The 21,004-nt window shown below is 46.7% G+C and overlaps 2 protein-coding genes across 3 annotated transcripts in view; one reads left to right on the plus strand and one right to left on the minus strand.

Moving 5' to 3' along the window:
• The window catches only part of RASAL2 (RAS protein activator like 2), a gene marked incomplete at its 5' end in the record, with an annotated part of 384,612 nt that extends 378,197 nt beyond the window's left edge, over positions 1 to 6,415 (plus strand). For both annotated transcript variants that reach the window (XM_082663871.1, XM_082663872.1), the window contains one exon: positions 676 to 6,415. In XM_082663871.1, the coding sequence (XP_082519997.1) occupies positions 676 to 840 (165 nt within the window). In that variant the 3' untranslated portion in view covers positions 841 to 6,415. The remainder of the gene's footprint in view (positions 1 to 675) is intronic.
• Positions 6,416 to 7,132: 717 nt separating this feature from the next.
• CLEC20A (C-type lectin domain containing 20A) lies at positions 7,133 to 20,423 on the minus strand (the record flags this gene model as incomplete). The annotated part of the gene is given in 9 exon segments (XM_082655629.1): positions 7,133 to 7,213; positions 9,097 to 9,182; positions 10,105 to 10,303; positions 13,353 to 14,083; positions 16,429 to 16,633; positions 16,637 to 16,794; positions 18,432 to 18,497; positions 20,037 to 20,138; positions 20,141 to 20,423. Coding segments are annotated over 9 exon segments (1,911 nt in total).
• Between the last annotated feature and the right edge of the window lie 581 nt (positions 20,424 to 21,004).

The raw sequence follows: 21,004 nt of genomic DNA on the forward strand, positions 1-21,004 counted from the left end.
AGTCTAGGAGCTTGTGTTCTCTGTTTGTTTTCATGTGTTATGTTTCTGGCATCCCCCTTTGGCCACATCTCCCTTCCCATATTCAAATAACTCCTTGGTCTGAGCTTTTGGCTGCTTCTCCCCCTCTTGCTGTTGCATCCTCACTTTGTTGGTGACTATAAACTGCCACCATGTATTGTTTCAGTTTTGAGCACCATGTGAATTCTTTCCAAATGTGACTGATGTGCCCCTTCGGGGTCTAAGAACCCATAGATCACATGCACTTCTCCTCTGTGAAATGAAACCTCTGGTGCTTCTTTCTTTGCCACCTAATTCCCATGTTTTAGTTTTGACCCAAAGTACTTAATACAGCAAGGCAGCTTGACACCTCTGTTTCATAGTCTGACGTAACACATGGTGTCATTTTTACATGATGTCCTAGGGTCCCAAGGGATGATTAATAACAAATCCTGCTAATGCTGAAAGGAAAAAAGAGAGAAAATAAACACAGACCCGTTGGGCTCAGGGGAAGCTGGCCTGACTAGGGTGCAGAAAGAGGCAGAGACGTTCCATTTGTCTGGGAAGCATCATGTGTACTGCTGTTTGATAGAAAGCATTAGAACAGTCATTCAATAGAATATTATGGTGTAGTTGCCTGCATGGAGCCAGAATAAAGCCATGATTGGTGTGTTGTAGGAAAAACGGATCGTGTCGCTGGATTCGGCCAACACCAGACTGATGAGCGCGCTGACCCAAGTGAAGGAGCGGTACAGCATGCAGGTCCGCAATGGCATCTCCCCCACCAACCCCACCAAGCTTTCCATCACGGAGAATGGTGAATTCAAAAACAGCAGCTGCTGATGGGCTTTGTGAATAGACAGACTGTGGGAGGAGACAGAAGGAAATGCCCCCGCTCTCCTGTCCCCAGCCCTCTCCCCAGCCCCACCAGGTTTACAGAATGTTGCTACTTCAGAACAGCAGGGTGGCGAGCAACTCTCCAATGAAGAAAGGAACCTTGTCTTTCAGGGCATAAGGCTAAGACTTCCAAGGTCGACGCTTCCTCCCCACCCCCCCGGCTCTGTGTACATAGGGAACTTAGTTCTGGGCCATGTACAGAAAATACCACTGTAATATACCCAAAGGAAGTTAATAATGTAGATTACCTTTTTAATTATTGCTATTTTTATTATTGTTGTCCTCTTGTTGAAAGCACTGCAGTTGTTAGAGGAGGCAAAGTAGGAGGTACATGTGAATGAGAGATGAGCCTGGCGGCTCACCTGGTAGAGACCACGTGTCTGTCTGATAGAGCACACAGACCGCAGTAGGACATTGTCAGAATGAGTTTTTCAGGGATTCCTCTGCCAGTTTAAAAACCCCACTCTGGTTCCCTTGTCCTTTAGGAAAACATGCAAATACCGAGATCCAAACAAAACAGTTTATCCCATTGAGCAACGAAGACTGGTTCTGGATGGACAGCTATCTGATTTGGGGATACACTGTTCCAGAGGACACAGATAAGAGCTGTTGTATCAAAACTGGACTTTCGGAGTGATTTCTATTGAACTCCTGTTGCTGTTTATTTCCTTCTGTCTGTAGCAGACGGGAATTTTCCATTTTAGATAGGGGGCTTTTTTTTTTTACGCCAGCTGTAATAAAGGGTGTTCTTCTTCCTCTTCAGAGTTTACAAAACTATAAATATTTGTGTCTCTATAAACCATCTGCATCTTCACACCCACTTGCCCTTTCCTCCCCCATGGTGGGAGCAGTCATCACCAACAGGGTTTACTCTCCCCTGGAGAGGTTATTCAAATATGCTGTCCATAAGCCATCCGAAATAAACACCCTTTCTTCCATACAGAAAAGGGCTAACCATACCATACCATGGCAGCAATCTCTGAATATTTCCTATCAAAAATTTTTTTCTATTTGTAAGTTATAATTTTGGTTTGGGATAAAGATTTTACCCAGTGTACTAGCAGATCTCTGGGCAGGGTAATTTTATCTCAGTCTTTAACTTTTAAATTGCTTCTTCCTCTAATCCCCTCAGTAAAATTTGGAAAAGAAATCCAAATCTGAAGCATTGCTCTCTTAAAAGTCATGATTACTCTTAATGAAAAATAAAATACTAAAAGTGGGAGGACAGCACATTCCAGCGGTTATTCCCTTGCTCTTTGTAGATTTGGCAATAATAACCCAGTTTCACTAGCTGTCATCGTTGGCTTTATTGTAGGACAGATTTATTGTAGGACAGAAGCAGTCATGGAAGCTAAGTTACTTCCTTTTTTCCAGAGGTGTGAAATGTCATCTTGAATGCAACCTTGATTATCAGAAGTATGGAATGTTACAAGTTAAACAGATATTATATTTACAAGTATATATACACATATACTCACACATATGTACATATAACTGCACAAATAGGAAAAGTTCCTGCCTTCTATGCTGTTGGATATAATGTTTAAAGGGGTTAGAATCTCTTTAAGCAAGATCTAAGCAATTGTTTATATTGAGAAAGCAACAACATTTCTCAAGTAAGTTAATGATGTTTAGTTGAAATTATAAACCTTAAGGAATTTTTTTTTAAGAAGGAAAAGGAGAAAGGAGGGGGAAAAAAAAAACACCTGAGGAAGCCATAGACCTGGAGTGAGTGTTTCCACATAGCAGAATACTTATAAGGAGACGAGAGAACATTTATTGTGTCCCCTTTTGGGTGAAGCCCCGATAGAGACACCAAACCTCCATTCCCACCGCACCCCCAGGCTTGCATTCTGACCTCTTAAGCACTGCCCTCAGGTGGGTCTTTGTGTTGGGCCTTGCATCTCAGCAACCTCACCATGGTCCCCAGCCCACAACCTTTTAAAACATTTCCCCTTCGTAACACTCCTGTTTCTGCCAGTCAGAGATCTAAATCAGGAGCTGCCCAGTGTGCTTATCTGATCTGCAGACTTCATGCCCACATGTATTGGCACTTGTGCATTTTCTCGACCCGTGATCATTATTTTACAAATTCTTCTCTCTTCCCTCCAAGCTGAGGGCACACTGTGGCCAAATGACTTATTTTAATAGGAAAGAAACATCACCAATTCTGAAGTAGTGCTTCGTGTTTGGGGAGAGGGTATGTAAACATAGGTCCGTTCTTGTTTGTGGCTATTTTCAGCTCTAGCCATTCTTTATAAAAGTCTTCAGAAAACCTGGTAAAAGAATGGTCAGTTTCAGTGGCCTTAAGTATGTAACATGGGTGATGTCTTACACGGAGGTTTGAAAGCTCTCAGGTGGTGTTTACGGATGACAGAGGACTGATAAACTATATTGGAGGGTTGGAGGACACAAAATCAAATATGTTTTTGATGGATGCAGTACATCTTGTCAGCATTATGGCAGCTTCTTAGAGGGCTGCCTACTTTGGAAGATTAGATGCCCAAAATGTTTGGATAGATTATGCAGCCCTCTATTATCAGGTTATCTTGAATGAAGAGAAAAGAGTAAACAAATAATAAAATTAGAGGTAAGCTAGGAGTTCAGTGTAGTTGCCAGATGTTAAATTTTAGATTATCCTTTGAACCTATTCCTGTCCGAATATTTTTCTGAGTATTTCTTTAGAGAATGCTGCAGTCTATAGAACTTATTCTGAAAGATTTTTTTTTTAGTATGGAAAAAGTCAGCAACAGCTGATAATTTTTATGGAGGTATTGCTTAATTGGCTTTTCTTCAGCCCAGATAAGTGCATACCTCTCTTGCTGGGAGGAGGTGTATGGTTGAAGAGAAGTGGGTGGATTATGATAGCATGTCTTGCACTCCTTCTGACACCCAACATGTCACCACATGGTGGGGTGCAGCATAGACCAAGGCTGAATGGAATTTGGAATTCCCGTGAAGTGCTTGCAAAATGCTTGTCCAGATGACAACCAGATTTGGCCATTAACAAGGACAATGTTGGTAGGATTTAGGAAAAAAGCTTTATATTTCCATTTTATTTTCACTGGAGCAATAAGCTTTCTGAGCCAAAGCAGCAAAAAGGAGTAACATTTCCTTCAAGTCATCACATTACCTGAGTCTCTGCAATACAAGCCATGAAGGAGGGGAGATTATAACTAGGTAACAATGACAAACACTTGAGCACTTACTATGATCCAGGCACTATCACCAAGATACTGTTGGGGTCCAGGGCAGTCTGTTGTAAGGGAAATGTGGTAAAATGGTAAAAAAAAGGGTAAAACTTTGCCCTTTCACTTGGCATTGAGTTGGTCAGAATTAGCTTTCTCTAGTCTGCTTCTACCTTTCCCTTTCCCTGTAATGGTGTTGCACAGTGAAAGAAAAAGTAGGATTTCCTGTCTACGACTGCTGTATGCCCTTGAGAATTAACTTGACTTTAAAAGTAAAGCTTTTTAGATCTTAGTTTATTTATGGATCTGTAGCTCTAGCGACCCTCGTTTCTCACTCTGTCCTCAGAGGCACACTGGGTTGAGAGCAGTTCCTTTTTGGAAGCTCCAGAGCAAGACAGTTGCCATCAAGTGAGTTTGATTACAATTTGTTCTGCCTTCCATCTAGGTTTAGTTCCAGTTACGTCCAGTTTGGAGTTTCTGAGAAGGCTGGTTGTGGGACTGAACTTGGGGAAGGAACCCTCCTTGGGATTTACCTAAGGCCCATGTGACCCTGACTAGAGTTGACACCAGACTAGGCTTGTCACTGGGCCTGACTCAGCAGCTCTGGAGCCCACACCATACCTTCCCTGTGTTTTCACCTTTTTTTTTGGGGGGGGGGGGGTCACCGTCTACAGATTATGGAAAACCAAAAGGGCTTTCTTCTCCATTCCCCTTCCCTTTTTCAAGTCTGATAGTGAAGTCTCCTGCTCGCTTCAACAGTAAATGGTTGCCTTCCCACCCCTTACCTGAGGGCCAAGAATTTGGGATACTTTGTTTTTATCAATATGTCAATGGAAGGGACCTATTTTGCCAGTTTGTTTAAAAGCAAGATATGTTGGGGTGTTGAATTTTTAAATAGAATCCCTTTTTGTGTCTGAGTGATTGTTATTAGTTCTAGAAGCATTCTGTCATGACCCAGTTAGGAATGCTCTTGAGTTTAGGAAGGACAAAAGTGATGAAATTTGCATGAGACAGAATAAATATCTTATGAGGAGTGAAAGAACCTGAGGAAGATACATGATCCAAAAGGGGACTAATGCACAGCAGCCTTCTCCATAGCCCAATGGTTCAAGGCAACAGGAGGATTTATATCCTTTGCCCAATCTCGAAATACGTAGATATATAGAAAGGCCATTTCTGTAGACAACATGTGGGTACCCACACAAAACACACGATTCCTAGGGCTTCCTTTTTCTGAATGTTAATCCATCTTATAGAGCAGTGATTCCCAAACTTCCTTGAGATTTTTTAGATTTTATGCTCTCCTTTGTTAGATTTTATGACAGTGGTTCTTTCCTCTTTAAAATGTACCATATGTGTTATATGTATATATAAGTTAAAGTGACTTGAAATTTGGCTTGACATTGTCTCAAGAACCCTAGATATCATTATTGATACCTTGGGGAGTCACAGAAAGAAAGTTGAATATCACTGATGCGGCAGTAGGATACAGAAAGAAATAGCTTTGGTTCCTGATCAGTTAATCCTCAGGTGTTTGAGGAACCAACCCAGCAAGGCTTGGCGATGAGCCACCCAAGGAAAGCCAAGTGGTCGTTTGTGTCCAGATTTCAGCATGCATTTTAATTTCCTATTCAGTTCTTATTTTTCAGTGCCCTTGTTTTTCCCTAGGAAATGTTTTAGTTTGGGATTTAAAACCAGATATATCTGTTGTAGAAAGATTTCCACAGAAGCTGTGTTTTAGGGGCCTCGATCATCTGTGTGGGGCTACAAATATTTAAGAATAACTATCATATTTATGTCACTTCTAAACTCCCAAGGGAAAAAATTCAATTCCCTGTTCACCAAAAGGTTAAATACTAATTGACCACTATCCTGCAGAAAATTTGAAATAAATAGTACAGGTTAAATTTTGACTGGTGCTTAGACATTTCCTAGTTACATTAAAATTAACTCAAAGCAGACAGCAGCCCATTAACCTGAATCACACCTGTGAGGAACTTCTAAATTTGATTTTGTTTTTCATCTCCAGGGCCTTAATAAGAGTGTGTTAATACACATGACTATTTTACAATGATAGCTCTAAATAATTTATTTTTTATTTCAAGAAAGAGAAATACACATTAGAAAAACAAAACCCAAGATTTTATTTTATTTTTAAAGCCATATTTTTGTGCTAGTGGCACTTAGATTGTTCCATATGTGAGATCCATATCTGCATTTCATTACCTGGGTTTGTTCTAAAAGAAGATTTATTTTTGTTCTGTGAATAATTTTTGACGGTTCTTGTACATGTACAGATATAGATACGTTTGAGGTCTTTTATTGATATTCCTACAAAGAATACAAATAAACTTTAACTTTAAACATTTCAGACTAAAGTTGCTACTGTATTTGACATATTACTGTTTAACTTCTAGCATGTTATCTGGGTGATTAGGACACTTGGAGAAAAACCAGAAACAAAATGTATGCAGGAACATTATTCTGAAGGTATATTTTAACATTAAGAACAATGCGTCTTAGAATTTCCCAATTTACAGGTAAAAGTATTTAGCTGTAGGACAAAGAGCTAGCATTAACACATACTGTATTGTAATAACACCCTTAGAGAGCTCGTCATTCTGGAGAGTTGGAAATCTCTTTACTAGCTTGTGACTGGTGAAGAAAATGTCCTCCACTGTATTGAAAGTATGGCCCCACTCAGCTCTCCAGACCAGTACTATCCTCTCTTAATTCCCCAATAGATTAATGTGGTTTGTTTCAGGATTTTTGTTGTCTAGTTGGGGTTTTTTGTTCTTGTTTGCTTGTAATTCTCGAGGTTATTTCCAAATACCCCCATCTTCTGCTTTCCTTCATCCTTTAAAACCCCAGGATGCAGGTCCCATAAGTAGTTTTCTTACAGGCTAAGTATAGGTCTGAAATTCCACCAGTTAGCCTCTTCACATATCTAGTGACTTCTACTTCTGTTTTACTATGAATTAAAAAACTAAAATTCACTCAAAATCCAGAGAAAATTGTGTGAGGAGACTCCAGGTCACAGTAGACGTGTGCTATTTTTTGTTTACTTCAAAGCCAACCCATTTCAATCTGAATTGCTCATGACCTAATGTAAGCTTTAAGACTTCTTGGATCTGAAACATCAAAAAGAGAGAAACTGTTGTTGATGCTATCTTGTAACCTCCTAGTCATCTTAGCCCTTAACTGTCCACCCTTTATGTCCAGCCATACCCTTTATTTTTCTTAGCCTCCCTGCAGCTACCTGCCTTTTGTCGTTAGCACCTTCACCAATAGGAAAGTACAGAAATCAAGTTTGTTAGGTCACCACCACCACCCCCAGCACACAAAAAATGTTTAATGACAAAGGAGACTAAAACAAATGACAATCAGGGATTCTCAGTCTTGACTGTTCATCAAAATCACTTGGGATCTTGAAAAAATCAGAGTAGAGATGCCCCTTTAGACCCACCATTGAACAATTAAATAGTATCTCTCTAAGGATTGGGCCAGGCTTTTTTTTTTTTTTTTTTTTTTTTTTTTAACCTTCCCCACAGGATTCTAAGTTCAGATAGGGTTAACAACCACTAGTCCATATCTCTCTCTGAGCACTGTGTGAGTGTCTGTTACAATGTTTTCTCTGTTCCCATCCATGGAACTGGGATAAGTTGGCTATAGGTGTTTTGTTTGCCTCCTATTTCAAATTTTATCAGTAAATGCTACTAAAGCTGATAATATACTCTACCTTGTCCCCACCAATTCCATCCTTTATATCTGTGAGGTAGAAATCCTCTCCATTAATATGAGATAGCTATATTCCAACAAAAGTGACCAGAAGCTGGAACTCCCCATCTTGACCCCAATTTTCCTATTATTGGTTTTAATTTAAAATAAAAGGTAGATGGTTTCTGGTTTGGTAACCCACCCCTGCCAAAAAAAAAACGGTTCTTGACTTTTGTAGACTTAATACTCAGCACTGCAGTCTTATTACTTGAACTTTTACTAAAAAATTTATCAGATGCCAAATTGCATCATTTGCACTTGCTCTTCAACAGCAAAATGCACCGAAAGCTCTCCAGTTCCCTCCCCGCTACCTGGCAGGCATTTGTGCATGCATGCGGACGGGCGCGCGCGCACACACACACACACACACACACACACACACACACACACACACACACACACACACACACACACACCTGTTCTTCCTAGAGACTTCAGTTTGTGAGATTTTAGAATGAATTGCCTGGGTGCTATTTCTTTGGCCTATGAGTAAATTGCAATAAGCTACCAGATTAACGCCAATCAGTTTCCTTGTCTGTAAAATTATGGTTTTGGCTAGATGGGCTATGAGGAACTCTCTAGCTCTGACATCTTATGATTATAATCTGATATCACTGAAAAATGTGCCTTTAGGTCATATTCAAAAATCAGCTTGAGGCTTTTGTCACAATATTTAGGAATAATTCTTCCTCTTCACAATCTCTCATCTCACAATACTTTAAAAAAAACAAGAGGGGAAAAAAAAAAAACGAGGGGAAAAAAAGCCTGGAACAAATGTATATTCAGAATAATAATAAGATAATAATAATAGCTAATATATATTGAGCACTTCCAATGTGCCAATTTGCTAAGCACTTTTTATGGAATATTTCATTTTGTCATAATACCAGCGATATGAGTTAGGTACTGTTGTTCCTAATTCATGAGGAAACTGAGGCTCAGAAAGATTAAGTTACTTGCTCAAGGTCACACAACTAATAAGCTCAAAGCCAAGACCCAAACTTAGGTCCTTCTGACTATGCTGTATTGATTTTTTTAAGAGCTCAGGAAAAATGGAGAGAGTAAGAAAAGATCTGAGCACATACACCAACCTGTCACCATGAGCCAGGATGGTGACAATGGGAACAGATGAGCTAATTTTCCAAAGCTTTTTCTCTTCCTGTATTGGCTTTGACAGTATCGCTTTGCATTGTCAAGTCACCTGACTGATCAAAATTAGAGGACAGAGAAGTCTCACCTCACTCAAGAATTGGTCTTTCATGTCTTCTGGGTGCATCAGAACTGGGATAAGAAAATCTGCTTTCAGGATTCCAAAGAGTTGCCCTGAAAAAGGAAGTACTACCTGGCTCAGAGGAGATTATCTCGTAGCCATTTGAAAACTTCAAGTTCTTGGCAGTCGGGAGTGTCCCCTGGACACCATAGATGCTACATGGTGATTTAGGATTTCAAAAAGAAAGAAGAAACTGCTGGACAGAAAAATGCTCAGCCACAACCAGCTAGTGGCTGACAGGAAAGAGTCTCATGAGTGGAGTAACCACTGCTCTCCTCCCATATCCTGGCCACCCTCAGGCAATTATTTTCTCCTCAGTATTTTCCTTCTTCCTTTTCTTTTCTTTTCTTTTTTTTTTTTTTTTTTTTTTTTTTTTGGCATGCCACGCAGCTTGCAGGATCTTAGTTCCCCAACCAGGGATCGATCCCTGGACTGCCAGGGAATTCTTGCTTCTTCCTTTTAATAAATCTGTTGAGTAAATGTCCCACACCATGCTGGAAATATTCACCTCTCCCCTGGACCCACATTTGTAAAGGCCAACTGTACCACAGAAAACTCGTAAGTTCTCTGAGACTATAAACAGGCTCAGCCTTTGGCCATGAACGCTGTAATCACAGGAACTACAGCCTCATAATAGGACTACTCTATATCTGTACAGCATTTTATAGTTTATAAAGTACCTTTGCATAATTATCTCATTGGGTACTTGAAACAACCCTGTGATGTAGGCAGGGTCGTTTTTACTACGTCCCTTTTGCATATGAGAAAGAGGAGATTCTGAAGGAAGGAAACATGCCCCCGGAGCTTTCACAATCGCCAGGGAGCTAACCAACTCTAGGATCCTCATCCTTGTTCCCTTCCCATTTCAGGCTGTCTTTCACAAAAAGGTCTTGAGCACCCTATGCTAAGGAGTGGCTGTCCAGATTTAACTGCCTGGTTGTTAAGAGTGGGAACTTGGTAACCAGAAGCAGTTACCTGGTTTTGATGCTAGAGTGTTTTCTTTAGAATCTGGGTGATTAGATGAGCTCAAATGTTGGGCCTGAGTGGCAATAGCTGCATCTGTTATATCAGTGCCACTCCTTTCACTGGTCACAGCTACAAGAGGGGAAAATAAAGGAGTTATTGCAAATACAGCCAGAAGCAAGGTGGTCTGAGATTGGTGACTGCCCCTGAGCTAGAAGACAGGCACGGGCAGCCACCATCCTGCAGAAACCATCCGGGGTGGGACGCTCAGTCCCTGCCAATCCTTCACTTACCTCCATAGGCTCATGTACCCGGTAGCTACAGCATCATCTCTCATAAAGTGTCTCTGATACCAGGATTTGTGGGGCTTAGCAATATTATAAGATATCTCCTCAGGAGTGAGTGTTTATTTTCAGCAGTTCCTACCCCAAGAGGCCCAGTGCCCTTATGTAGTCTGCTAGCTACACAGGGCCCCCACCATGGCACCCAGGAACCCCCAACCTCTCCATCAAGGGGTAGCACCTCAAACTCAAAGTACGTATTCCAAAACCAAGCTCAGCCTCCCCCAGCAGCCTTCTCACCCCCTTTATGGTGCCCGTCTACTGAGGCTCTCCAGCTGCTCCCTTACTCCCTCTCACTTGCTGTCACGTTCAGTCACCAAAGTCCTGTCAGTGCCTTGCAGATGTCTTTTTTTTTTTTTAATATGGAATATTTGAACCATATTGTTCTTGTGGTATATTACTGTAAAATATTTAAGCAGAAGTATCCCCTCCCCTGACCCAGGGACAACCACTATTAACAGTTTGCTATAGAATATCTTTCACACACTTGAATTTTTTAATTTGAATGCGTAGAGATCTACCTTATTCTCTTTAAAGGCTGCATAGTATTTCACTGAATGTACCGTAACTTATTTAATCAATCTGCTTTCAATGGACATTAGATTGCCTCCAGTTTTTCACTGTAATAAACAATGCTGCAACAAACAACCTGTGTGTGGAGGACACGTATATATGTGTATGTGCACCTTGTACTATTATTTCCTTAATAAATTTCCAAGGGCAGAATTTCTGTATGAAAGAGTATGCACATTTCGGAACTAACAGGCATTGCAAGAATGGTAGCACAAGTTTACTGTGCTATCCAGTGTCTGACAGTGCTGATTTTCTCACATTCTTATCAGCATTATCACCCCAGATCTTTGCCAAACTGCTAAGTTAAAACAAAGAACTTTTTAATGCATCTTGCTTTTAATTTGCACTGCTATGATTCAATGAACAAAGCTGAGCATTTTTTAAAATGTGTTTGTATTTATATTTCTTCAATTAATGTCACTTGCAAACGATGTAAAATCAGTTCCCTCATGTCCCTCCTTGCTCCACTGCTCCAGATCTGGCCTCGGTTCCACTCTCCCGGACAGTGCAAGTCTTTCCCCACACATACACTTCCTGTGTCTTCTCTCCAAAATGCCCTCTTCTTACTCCACCCAAAGCATTGTACATTTCTTCAGTGAAATAAATAAGTTTGTAAAATGCAGAAGCACAGAAAGGAGGAAACACTCATATTCTTTTTGCCTGAATTTAACCATTGTTAACATTTTCACACATTTCTTTACAATCTTCTTTTCCCAAGTATAGGTTGATGTTTCCTTTCAACATTATTGTGACTGTGTTATATGTATAATGTTGAATCATGTTTTCCTTTAGCATCCTGATACAGGCATTGCCCCATGTCATTAAAACCACCTTGCTTCTATTGACTACAGAGCTGACCATTTTGCTCACTTGCTAAAAACCTCTGATGGCTGTGCTGACTGCAGGATCCAGTCCTTCAGAATTTGGCCTCAGTCTACCTCTTTCCCCTCATCACTTGCCGCTTCCTTCCCGAATATGTGACCGACACTCCAGTCACATCAGACTGCTTGTCTTTCCCAAACCACACATTTCCACATCTACCTATCTTTGCCCATGCTGTTCCCTCTGCCAGGAAGAACCTTCTAGCCTTTGCTGCCTGATGAAATCCTCCATTACCTTTTGTCCAATTACCACCACCTTTCCAGGCAGAATAAATGAGTCATTTTCTTGGCAAGCCTCTTGGTTCACCCTTCTGCGGCAGCACTAATTAAACTGTCCTGGTTGTCTCTATTAGCCCCTATTAGACTAAGCTCTTTTAAAGACAGGAAGCAGGTCCTGCTCATCTTGGTATCCACTGCCTTGTTCAAAACAGGTACTCAGGAAATGATTGTTGAATTAAATCATCTACCAGTGTGCAAAACACTATTCTAGGCCTGGGAAAGATATAAAGAGGCATAAAACAAAACAGCCCCTGCCCTGTGAGATTTCACAACCTTAATAATTCATAATTGTGATCATTCATAATCATTTGTAATTAATAAAATGAGACTGAGGCCAACCTTGTCTATTGAATAAGGTAAGGACAGATGGGAGACTGAATTACTAAACATTTCACTACTGAATTGAGACTAGAATAGTAATAACTACCATTCATTGATGCCAGGCACTGAAAGATAACTCTTGACATTTGGTGTTTCTCTTCACTTTAAAAATGAGAAAAATGATGCAGGGGACGTGGGTTCGTGCCCCGATCCGGGAGGATCCCACACGCCGCGGAGCGGCTGGGCCCATGAGCCATGGCCGCTGAACCTGCGCGTCCGGAGCTTGTGCTCCGCAACGGGAGAGGCCACAACAGTGAGAGGCCCGCGCACCACTAAAAAAAAAAAAGAAAAAAAAAAAAATGAGAAAAATGAAGTTCGGAGAGGTTAGGAAGTTTGCCTAAGACCACACGGTAAGTAGAAGACCCAGCATTCCAACCCTTGACTGAAAGACTCCTCTAGCCAAAGATAGGTTTTTCTCCCCTAGATCGCCCCACCCTAAATTATTATGTAGGGGGAGGATGAGGGGGTGAACTGGCTCTAGGATCCCCCATGGAGTGATCTGGAATGCACCTGGGGCCGGGAGATGTGGCCCAGCACATACCCTCACCCCCTCAACCTCCCTGACTTGTGGCCGGGTAATGGAAACTAGGGCTTGGTCTCCCCAAAGGAAGACCCAGGCGCCAGGGCTGTGTCCCCAACCCCCAGCGACGCGAGTGGGCGGGCACCTGTCTCAGGCTCTGGCCGGCTGCCAGCGGTCTCGGGCGTGCGGCCTGGCTCGGAGCTACCGCGTCCTGGCGCGCCGTTGTTCTCTGAGGCCCAGCCGAGCTCCCTGAGCCGGAAGGCTCCGAGGTGCTCTCTTCCGTACCCAGAAGCTCGGCGCTGCGGGACCGGCTGGACGTGGCAGACCCGGGGGGCGCCGCCATCCCCGGCTGAGCCAAGGCCCCGCAGGTGGAGCCGGGCGAGGGGCCCGCTGCGCCCCCCGCGGCGTCCCGGGCCCGCCCTGGGTCACGGGGTCCTCCGGGGGCGCGGGGTCAGGAGCAGGGCTCGAGGCGGAGGCCAGAGGGGTCTCGGTCACTTCCTGGGGGACAGAGGGGCTCCCCAGGAGCGCGGAGCTCGAGGCTGGGGTCGGCGCGGAGGCCGGGGGCACGGGGCCGAAGGACGTATTCTGGGCGGTGACCGGCGGGGTCGAGGGCCCACCGTCGCGGACAGGGCCGTACCCAGGGATCTCGAGGTGGGTCGGAGGGCTCGGCGCCGCCGTCCCTTGGGTCTCTGGCGCCTCAGGGCCCGCGGAGGAGGAGGCCCGGGGGGCGCGGGGGCGGGGGCCGAGCTCGGCGGGCTCCGGGCTGACTAGCTGCGGGAGCCGCGCCGCCTCAGCCGGACCCTGCGCGGGGCCGGCGCTGGCCCCTACGCCAGAGAGAAGGCTTCCGTGGGGCCCGCTGCGCCGAGCGGCCGGGGAGGGGATGCGGGGTGGGGGTGGGGGGACCGCGGTGCGCGGCGCGCGGTTTTTCCGCGCCCGGCCCTGCACACCCATCGCAGACAGGGCGAAGCAAGGAGGGCCTTCTGACCCCGCCAGGTGCGGCCTGGGCCAGGTGAGACCTCGATGGGAAGCAGAAGACAGGCTCTTCCGCCTCTTCTCAACCTAATCTGTTGCCTCCAGGGGGAGGGCTGCGTTCCTTAGCAGCTCACAGGGACCCCACCCCTGCAGGACCCCGGCCTCCCCGCTCAGCGCTACGCACCCCGACCCCCTCCACTCCCTCTGCAAGTTAACTTCGAAATCACCTCCTCCAGGAAATCCTCGTTTAATTACAGGAGCGGGGACAATCCCCTTCTCTGTGTCCCCACCATGCCTGTGACTACACAAGCAACACTGCCTGTCAGGAGCCCTCTTCCCAGTTGGCTGTCAGCTCCTTCGGAACAGGCCCTGCCTTTTCCTTGTGTCCCAGGAATGAATAAAGCTCTGTGCAACTATGAGCAAGCCCCCTAACTTCTCTGTGTTCTCAAAAAGGCAGTAATACCATTGTCAGATGTAGGAATCTGTAAAGATGCCAGGAGAACAGTGATTTCTGCCCTCAGTTATCCTAGTTTGCTTCAGACCTCATGGGAAGCAAAAGGAGGCAATAGCTGTGAAGATGTTTCAGGAATTTAAAGATGCTGAAGGAACACTGTCACTGTCATTCCCAGCCATGTCCCCACAACTCATCTCTCATCTTCTCTCCTCCCAGAAAAGCCCCAAATTGAAAGGGATTTGGCCCACTATTGCACTTCCCTCTCTGGATGCTGAACCTCAGAGGCCTCTCTGATGATTTTTCCTCAGAAGTACTGCTCAGCTGGGCAGTGAGGGCGTCTTCCCGTCTGTCTCCCAGGCCAGGCCCTCATCACCTCACCTGAGAGACTGCACAACCTCTCTTGGGTCCCCTGGCCCGGGAGCTGCAAGTCCAATGGTCCAGTTCAAGGAAGAAGGTTGATGGTGACCGAGTCCTCCTCCTCCAAACCCCAGCCGGCCCAGCAGAGGGGGGGACCCAGGGAAATCCCTCTCCATAAGTGGCCCATGGTCGCCACCCCGTTGGTTCACCTCTTTCCTGGCCCCTCCCTGGCCCTTTGGGGAGGATCCCATGGGACCCACCCTGTGCTGCTGCATCCAGGCTACCCTCTCCACTTCCTAGGCCCTGGAGACCCCAGAATCCAGCCAAGAACAGGCTCAAAGCACCCATAGAGAGCAGAAAACAGGGGAGGGTACTTGGCCTGGGCGTTGTCCCCATGGTCACTTCTGAGGAGGGTATGAAGGAGAGCTGAGGGAGGGCTGCTGACTCCCGGTGTCCAATGGTGGGGTCTGCAAGAAAACACCACCAGTGAGTGTGAGGGCAGGGCTGATGAGGGGGGACACAGCACCCCCAGGTCTGCCACAGCCGACACGCCTGTGAGAGATCCCACCAGACACTGATGACCAGCCTCCCATCACAGGAGCCAAACTCAGGAGGGCCCCTGTCACAGGACAGGTATGTTCACAATCTTTATTCCTCACAAGGGAGGAACCATTGTTCCTATTTTACAGATAAGGATCATGATTCTCATCAAATCCAGAATACAAAAAGAAAACAGCCAAGAATAGGCAAATCCACAGAGACAGAAAGTAGATGAGTGGTTGCCAGGGCTGAGGGTGTGAGAGAATGGGGGGTCACTGCTAAAGGGTAAAGAGTCTCTTATTGGGGGTGATACAAATGTCTTAAAATTAGATAGTAGTGATGATTGTACCACCTGGGTATGTACTAAATCTCACTATACTGGCCACCTCAAAAGAGTGAATTTTAAAGGTACATGAATTATATCTCAATAAGGCTGATACAAACAAGAAGGAAAGAAGGAAGGGAGGAAAGAGAAGAGAGACGGAAATGACAAGGCAGGATGAAGTCTGTTGCTGAGGAGACGTTTCACACACAAGATCCAGAATAACCAGGTGGGCCTCTGGTTCCCATGTGACTGTGGTGACAACAACAGTGTCAGTAGCTAGTATCTTTTGGGTGCTTACTCTGTGCCAGGGTCTTTACTAGGTCCCTTATATTTATTCTCATTCATTCTTCAAAGCCATTTTGTGAGGTGCGTCATCAATACCATTTTGTTTTTTCCACATGAGGGAAATGAGGCTCAGAGATGCCGCTCATCTTATTTCTAGCAAGTGATAAAGTCTGATTCCAAAGCCCACACTTTTAACCTCTTTATTGCGCAATAAGTAATTGCTGTTGCTACTTGCTAATGCCCTGAGGCTAGATGGAATTAGCCATTAAATTAAATTAAAACCTGTTCCAGAATAACTTTGCTCCCCTCAGAATCTATAAATACTTCCTTAGGTGTATCCTCACCACCTCCGGCTGCCAAGAAAACTCGTTTCCCATCCCAGCCTAGCCTTGGTGGGTCAAGGGGCAGCGGGGACGACTGTCACGCACCATGGAAGCAGATGAAGGGTTTCAGGGAAAAGCAGGCCACTGCAGAAATTCTGGCGGAGAAGCTCCAGTAGCTGCGGAGACCCGCACATAGTCCTGCCCCAAACTCAGGCACCTGCAGCCAGGTCGGGACGCTGGCACCCACGTCACTGGAGCATCTCAGAGACCCAGAGGCCGCACTGAAGTAGAGGCCAATCCAGGCCTCAGTCTAACTCGTGATGGATTTCAAGGCCTCCTTGTCTGTCTCCTCAGTCACTGTCTGCAGGTCAGCCAGGTCTGTGCGGTGTCTGCGGCAGTACCTCACAGCTGCCAGCCACTTCCTTTCTTGGTCACATTGCTTGAAGTTCAGATTGCCAATCTGAACCTCAGCTGCGGGCAAAGAATGTAGAGACCACAGGCTTGAGGTCCAGGATCTCTGCCTGCTCAGCCCTCATCGCCCCCAGGACAGAGCCCTGGTTTGGGCCCTGCCCTTGTTCCCCATCCTCAGGAGTTAGGTTTGATCAAACCCACAAGTCTATAGGCAGACTAAATACCAGACTGGGAGGGTGAATGAGCTATCATAGCAGCAGCTGGGGGAAAGACCATTCATTAGGAAAGGCAGGGGTTAAGAACTCTCCTCTTGGCTGTATGGCCTTACAAGTCAAGTCTAAGCCTCAATTTCTCCATCTGTACAACAGGGATAATAATAGTACCTAAATGTATTTCGTTTAAAGGATCAAATGAAACCACGTATACAAATATTAAACACTCAATTAAATGGTAGGGTTAAACTTTGCAGGGAGGTGATGAGGGAGATGGGACGATCCTGGTCTGGAATCAGCCTCATTTGTGGTTTCCAGGGCCTGTGCCTGCCGCATGGGCTCTCAGGAGGCTCCCGGCTGAGGCAGGATAGAGGGAGTGTGTGATAGTCTCAGGCTCACACCATCAGGAGAGCCAGGGACGAGAGGTGAGCCTGGCGAGGGGCACACCTGCTGGTCAGTGGCCCTGACTTCTGGTGGAGCTCAGACCAAGACTCAGCCTCTCACAGCCTCTACCTCCAGCCCCCGCCTGCCCTGCCCCTGGTCAGGCCTGTCTCATCTGTCCACACAAGAAGCATCTGTGATTCTAAACAAGGGAAGTTTGGAAAGGAGGTGCTTTGGCACCACCTGAGGGATTGATTCCAGAGCCCCTTAAAGGAAACGCCTGTGTTTGCAAAATTGGGAATCACATCCTCAAATAGGGCCTCCCAACCTCTCTGACACATGCCTGCTCACCAAAGCCCCGTCAAGATTTGCCTATTTCCCTCACGTTCCCTATCTAAATTGGTCTTTTAAAGCTACCCTTTTTGAAGCACCTAGTCCTCGCCAGCCCTGAGCTTTGCATGTCGCACACGTCATCTTTTAAAATCCTCACTATAATCCTGAGACGCAGATGTTATTAACCTCATTTACGGAGGAGAAAAGGGAGACTCGGGGAGGTGATGACTTGCCCAAACTCATGCCTTATTAAGTGGCAAGACGAGATTCAAATGCGGGTCCGCCCTCCCCAGAAGCCTGTGCTATCTTCACTCCACAGCGCCATGTTCCACAACGAGCAGAAAACCAACTTTACAAAGCAGGCTGAGGAGTGAATTTCCTTTGAAGTGTCTCTAACCAGACACCAAGCAACGCTTTGTAAAATATCAGGGCAGTACTATCCCCCTCACCAGGTGGATGGGCCTGGACTGCGGAGAAATGCTACCCTTGCCCCCCACCCCCAAGCCGCTAAGGGTAGGGGCACCAGAAGACTGGGATGCAGCCTGGACTGGTTGGAGACCTTCCCCCCACCCCCCCAACCCGCTCCTCCCCTCCCCACCCCACCGCCCCCGGGGCCAGCTGAATAACAAAAGCATTGAGCCTCTGCTTGTGTGTCAGCCTGGGGGCCCGCAAAGCCAGGGGATCCCTGGGCCAGGCAGGGGTGGGGGAAGCCAGCTGGTCCAGGTGGACAAGTGCAAGGGAAGGCGGAGCCCTGGAGCCCTGGGTGTGTACCTGGCTTTGGAGAGGTGGTCAGGCTGAGAGCCGGTTCCAGGAGGGTGTGGGGCTCCAGGGCAGGATCTGTGAAACGGGCCACATGTTATGGGGCGGGAGTGCGGCTGCCCAGCGTGCTCTGTGGGCACCAGGGACCGCCAAGTTGAAGCCAGGAGAAACGTAGCTCCAGGGTAGAGAGGCTCCTTTGTTCCTATCTACGTGTAGTCCATAAATAGATATATCTATTGAGCACCCGCTGTGTGACAGACACTATCGTAGGCCCTGGAAAAATAGCAGGTATAAGACAAGCAAGATCTTTGTTCTTGAAGAGAATATGAGAAGGAGCCAGCCTTGCAAAGAGGTAGGAAGGAATACCCCGGGCAGAGCTAAGGTGGGAAGGGGCCACGTGTGTTTGAGGAGTGGAAAGCAGCCAGTATGGCCAGGGAGAGAAATAGGAGATGAGGCCAAAGGTCTCAAGCAGGGCTGGGTTGGCTACAAAAAGGAAGTGATTCTAAGTGCTAAGGGAACCTACTGAATGTGTTTAAGCAAACTGGTCTGATTTACATTTTTAAGAGTTCACTCTGTACAGAACAGACGGGAGTGGGCCGGGCAGACGCCACGGAGGGCTGTGCTGGTGTGTGGACCTGCAGAGCTGGAGAGAAGTGGATGCAGTTAGGACGCGTCTGGGTGGAGTCCAAAGACTCCAGGGGGAGTAGGGAGAGCCCCGCACGCGCAGCCCTTCCTTCAAGGGGGCTCCCATCCCCACCCCGGCACACTCACCACTCCTGGAAAAATTTCTTTTCTGGCTTGGGCATTGCCAGATCAAACCTAGGCTACCCTGGGCTACATTTCAAGGCCCCGTGACAGGCATGGTGTGCAGAGAATTGGGGACACGTCGGGGTGGTCCCCCATACCCCTATTTGAGGAGTTGGGGTGTGCCTGAGAGAAAAGCAGAAATTGGCACTTTTTATCAGGAACGTGCTGTCTATAACCATCCCCCGTGTGATCTCAGCACCTTTAAGACAAGGGTCAGTGGCATGGGCTGCCTGGGCAGAGAGGAGCCAGCCAGGGGGCAAGGATGGGGGGCTGTTCCCCAACAGCCGGCACCAGGTGCATTGAGTAAATGGTTTTTCTGCAGAGGGGCACCCACATACCTCCCCAAAGCAGGGGTTCTCCCAGAGAGTGGCTGTTCCACATTCCCCCAGTCCCGCGAGACAAAGCCACCCTGCGCTTTAACGAGGAGAGAGACCTTGGACTCTGCTCTGGTTTCTGCACAGACGCAAATGGATCCCCAACCTGACTTTCCCATTTTCCTCCCTTTCTTTTTCCTCTTTCCCCAGATCCTTAATTGGCAGGAGGAGGGGACATAGTGGAACATTTCAGATTTTACTTTTTGACTACCCTGATTTACACCCGCTTCTCTGATGGAGCGTTTGGAATGAGGGACAGAAGAGATAGAAACTAAGGCGGCAGAGAAGGATGTAGCAAAAAAGCGTTAAGCTGATAGTTATCCTCTGAAAGGCTTGAGCCAGACCCAGGCTCGCTCACTCTCTCTCTCTCTCATTTACTCTTGAGAAGCAAAACCCTAGGAGGAAGACCAGGCCCAGAATATGACTCTGAACACACCGTAGTAGCAGATGAAGGGCTTCTGAGCAGTGCACGAGGCGGCCCCCAGGCTGGGGAAAATGGCTATTGAATACAGAGTGGCACAGAGACCCTCCTCGAAGACGGCGGCGAGCTCCACACTGGCACGCTGAAGGTGGAGCCGCTGGACCATCTCAGGCCCCCAAGGCGCACGTGGAAGAAGAGGCTGATCCAGGCCGCGGTGCTGCTGGTAAGGGAATAGAGGGTCTTGATGTTGCTCCCGTCGCTCATGCTCTGCAGGTCGGCCAGGTCTGTGCGGTGCTGCCGGCAGCACTCCAGGGCCTCAGACCAGCTCAGCTCCTCTTCCACCCTCCAGAAGGTCTTGCTCTCACTGGTCAGCTGCAGGGCTGGGGCGGGAGAGATTGTCATCGTGTGGCTGCCCCTACCCTACTCCCAAATCCCGGGTGTTCAACCGCACCACAGGCAGCCTCCCCAGCCTCCCCTAACCCACTCCACCCCTCACCTCCCGCGCTCCACTTGCACAGCTCCACAGCTCTGCTTCCAGGCTTCTGCACAAGCTGCTCTCTTGGCCTGAAAGACTGGCCATCCTCACCTGCGCCCTCGATCCCCCATTCTCCCATTTCTCATCTCCCCCTTCCCTCTGCCCCATCCTGGGCAGGCTCCCTTCCTATGAGCCACAATGTACCTTTGTTAATGGTTAGCAACAGTAGAAAGTGTTTACTGAGCACTCACCAGGTGCGATTAGCTCACTGAACCCTTTCCAACAACTAACTCCCTAGGATAGACATCACCATGACTGTTTTACAAATTAAAAAACCAAGTCACTGAGAGTTAAGTGACTTAGCCAAGGCCACTCAGTGGAAAGGGGTAGAACCAGGGCCCAGGGACCGTGGGCAAGGCCCTTAGACAGAGCATGGTTTTGCCCTGATGCAGGTGTCACAGGCTCATAACTGCGGCTGCACATTAGAATCACCTGGGGAACTTTTCCA

This window comes from Grampus griseus (genome assembly GCF_964374135.1).
Source record: "Grampus griseus genome assembly, chromosome: 1".
In the NCBI taxonomy this organism is placed as follows: Eukaryota; Metazoa; Chordata; class Mammalia; order Artiodactyla; family Delphinidae; genus Grampus; species Grampus griseus.